We start from the raw sequence: 4056 nt of genomic DNA, 5'->3' as shown, positions 1-4056 counted from the left end.
TTCAGGGACCGTGTTAACGCCTTTGCAATCATTTAATTGAATTTATTTTGGGATAGTGATATAATAGTAGAAATAGTAATAACCAGAAATTTAATAAAACCAGTAACCAGCTTAATAAATTATTTACAAGTGATTATTTATAAGAGAAAAATGTCTTCAGCAATAATTTAATGAAAAGTATCAAAATCATTACTATTATTAGAAAGTAAACAGTAAAATTACAAAGGTTCCAGAGCCACTGAGACAGATCCACTTTGACCAGGTTAAAGCAGTTACCGAAGATGAATGAACACCAATAAATTAAAATATCTTTCTCGTTCTTTAAAAGTTAGAAATAATTCTATAAGATTCTAATAAATTATACAGTTCCCTAGGTATGGTAATACTTACGGCAAAATATTGATGAATGTAAGGGGAAATACTATTCCTGTATATTAACTTAAATATAAATTTCACCATCGTCACTGAATGTTTAACCTGTTATATGCTTTTGGATCCAGTTCCAAATGACTAAACTGCATTTTATTTCTAACTATTATACATCTGTTGTTCCACATTTCTGGAGCAGTCTGGGATAAGGCTCCTAGGTCATACTCACATTTGGCTTGGTAAATAGGGTGTAAACACCGTGTGATATTTTCTAGACTTTTTCGTTTTGGGGACAATTATGATTGTACGATTGCAGTTATTAAAAAAGTAATTATTTGTGCTTTTCATTTTTTATTGGCAAAATTATTGGTATTTATGTGCATTCCGTTTATATTGTGAGTGACTATATTTAAACATGTAACTTTGTCTACTAAATTTCACCCGGAAGTAAAATGAGCCAATTCGCCTGTTGTTGTTATAGACTGACAACGGTAACTAAGTTAACGACAACAAGCCATTTGTGTCCAGCAATGGTAGGAGCTAGCTAGCTGAATTACCTTTTGTTAATGTTCGCTAGCTAATTCAAGTTTGCACCCCATACTCCATTGGTTTTCGGGATACTAACCTGTAAAACCCGTCGTTCAGCAAAATTTACAGTAGATAAAAGTAAGCTCCCGGGTGGGTATAAAAACATGGCAGACGATGGTCGAAGGGAAGACGAGGATGAACGGAGTTCTGGATTACAGCACCAGATGTTTATGATCATGGAGGACTTGTTAGATAAACTAAAACTGTTGGATTATGAGGAACAAGTCCTTGTAAAGCACAACATGAAACCTCTATCCAGGTAAAGTAAGACTAAAGAATCCTGTAAGAAAGGTGCTGACTGGTTTGGATGTCGTTAACTGGCTAGGTTTATCTGATGTAAACTACATAGAAGTTATATGATAACGTCAAGTTGTTTTTAACCCAGACTTTAGGATGCCAGGTATCGTTAGCATGTCTGAGGGACTGAGTGTTAGTTGGTTCATTGTTCGTGATGTTATGCTGGGTACCGGAGCTGTGAAGCGTCGATATTAGGGTTGCCAATTTAGTCATTCAATCAGCTTATACACGTATGTGTGTGTATCTCTCTGTCTCTCTCTCTCTCTCTCTCTCTCTCTCTCTCTCTCTCTATATATATATATATATATATATATATATATATATATATATATATATATATATATATTTATATGCGCATATACACACAATCAGCCAATGATGTGGCAGCAGTTTAATAAATAAAATCATGAAGATCGGGCCAGCAGCTTCAGGTAATGTTCACATCTACCATCAGAATGGGGGAAAAAATGTGATCTTAGTGATCTTGACCATAGCATGATTGCTGGTGTCAAATGGGCTGGTTTGAATATTTTTATATTGCATGTATTCTATATTTCTATATTTCTGAATGCACAACACTTCGAACCTTGAGGTGGATGGGCTACAACAGCAGAAGACCTTGTCGTGTTCCACTTCTATCAGCTAAGAACACAAAGCTGAGGCTGCAGTGGGCACAGGCTCACCAAAACTGGACAGTTAAAGACTGGAAAAACGTATCCTGGTCTGACGAGTCTCGATTTCTGCTGAGGCAGACAGATGGTAGGGTCAGAATTTGGCGCCAACAGCATGAATCTATGGATTGTGTGTTAACAGTCCAGGCTGGTGGAGGTGGTGTAATGCTGTGGGGAATGTTTTCTTGGCATACTTCGGTGTTAATGGGACCAATCAGTCATTGCTTCAGTGCCACAGCCTATTTGAGTATTTTTGCTGACCATGTGCATCCTTTCATGGCTGCATTTTACCCATCTTCTAATGGCTACTTCCAGCAAGATCATGCACCATGTCACGAAGCAAAAGTCATCTCAGAGTCCATCTATTTTCACAGGCTGAAAAGTAATTGGACAATTGACTGATAAGCAGTTTCATGGGCAGGTGTGGCCTGTTTCCTCATTTCATGACAAATTAAGGAGATAAATATGTAGTTGATTCCAAGCTTTGAATTTCCATTTTGTAGCTGTTCATGGGAACTCTCAATATGCGGTCCAATGAGGTGTTGATGCAATTGAAGGAGGCCATCATTAGGCTGATAAAACAGAACAGACCTTAAAAAAAAAAAAGCCTGACCGGTTCTGATGCAAGAGTAACTTGTACCTGAATGATGGGAAGAGATGAGTATGGAGAAGGAAAGGAAGGGTTCATGATCCAAAGCATACCACCTTATTTGTCAAACGTGGAAGCAGTGTTATAGCATGGACTATATATGGCCTGTAGGACACCATGTACCATGAAATGTACCATGAAAGCAACCGAAGAGCTTCGTAAGGCAAAGAAATTAAATGTTCTTAAATTTCCGATGACCTCAACCAAATTGAGCATGCTTTTCATTTAGTTATTAAAAATTTTATATATATATATATATATATATATATATATATATATATATATATGTTATTTTTAATAACTAAATGTTTCTACATTTAAAAAATACTATAAAGAGCAGTAAACAGTAATAAATGAAACAAAGTCAATATTTGGTGTGACGATCCTTCACTTTAAAAAAAAAAAATAGTAGTCTCAGGTACAATTTGTGCAGTTTTATAAGGAAATTAGCTGTAAGTGTTACTGAGCATCTTGCAGAACTGGCCACAGTTCTTCTGGAGACTTTGACTGTCACACTTGCTTCTTATTTTTGCAGCAAAACCCAGCAAGCTTCATTATGTTTTTTGTCTGAAAAGTGTCTCTTATGTAATATGCTGCTTTCTTTAATGACATGCAAACATTTTTCTGTAACATTTAATTTTGTGCTGGAAATCTAAAATAAAAATCTATAACAAAGTTTGTACTAAAAAAAAATAGGGTGCCTAAGACTTTTGCACAGTACTGTATGTGTGTGTGTATATTTTATATATATATATATATATATATATTTCCGGACCTAACTGTGTGTAAATATACATTGTGTGTATATATATATATATATATATATATATATATATAGAGGGGTCAGCGGATGCTGAAGCGCATAGTGCAAAGAGGTCGTCGACTTTCTTCACAGTCAATTGCTACAGAGCTCCAAACTTCATGTGACCTTCAGATTAGCCTAAGTACAGTACGCAGAGAGCTTCATGGAATGGGTTTCCATGGCCGAGCAGCTGCATCCAAGCCACACATCACCAAGTGCAATGCAAAGCGTCGGATGCAGTGGTGTAAAGCATGCCGCCACTGGACTCTAGAGCAGTGGAGACGCGCTCTCTGGAGTGATGAATCACGCTTTTCCATCTGGCAATCTGATGGACGAGTCTGGGTTTGGAGGTTGCCAGGAGAACGGTACATTTCGGACTGCATTGTGCCGAGTGTGAAATTTGGTGGAGGAGGAATTATGGTGTGGGGTTGTTTTCAGGAGTTGGGCTTGGCCCCTTAGTTCCAGTGAAAGGAACTTTGAATGCTTCAGGATACCAAAACATTTTGGACAATTCCATGCTCCCAACCTTGTGGGAACAGTTTGGAGCGGGCCCCTTCCTCTTCCAACATGACTGTGCACCAGTGCACAAAGCAAGGTCCATAAAGACATGGATGACAGAGTCTGGTGTGGATGAACTTGACTGGCCTGCACACAGTCCTGACCTGAACCCGATAGAACAC

At 37.7% G+C, this 4056-nt stretch overlaps 1 protein-coding gene across 2 annotated transcripts in view; it reads left to right on the top strand.

The window, feature by feature from the left end:
• Positions 1-608: 608 nt before the first annotated feature.
• ift57 (intraflagellar transport 57 homolog (Chlamydomonas)) overlaps positions 609-4056 on the top strand; it is a 40357-nt gene continuing 36909 nt past the window's right edge. The window contains exon 1 of one of the 2 annotated variants that reach the window (XM_053227714.1): positions 609-1216. In XM_053227714.1, coding sequence (XP_053083689.1) covers positions 1062-1216 — 155 coding nt within the window. In that variant the 5' untranslated portion in view covers positions 609-1061. The remainder of the gene's footprint in view (positions 1217-4056) is intronic. The other variant, XM_026941222.3, reaches the window with a different exon arrangement.

This window comes from Pangasianodon hypophthalmus, chromosome 21, assembly GCF_027358585.1.
Source record: "Pangasianodon hypophthalmus isolate fPanHyp1 chromosome 21, fPanHyp1.pri, whole genome shotgun sequence".
Lineage (NCBI taxonomy): Eukaryota > Metazoa > Chordata > Actinopteri > Siluriformes > Pangasiidae > Pangasianodon > Pangasianodon hypophthalmus.
The sequence above is the reverse complement of the archived record's forward strand: the minus strand, read 5'-3'. Positions and strand labels throughout refer to the sequence as shown.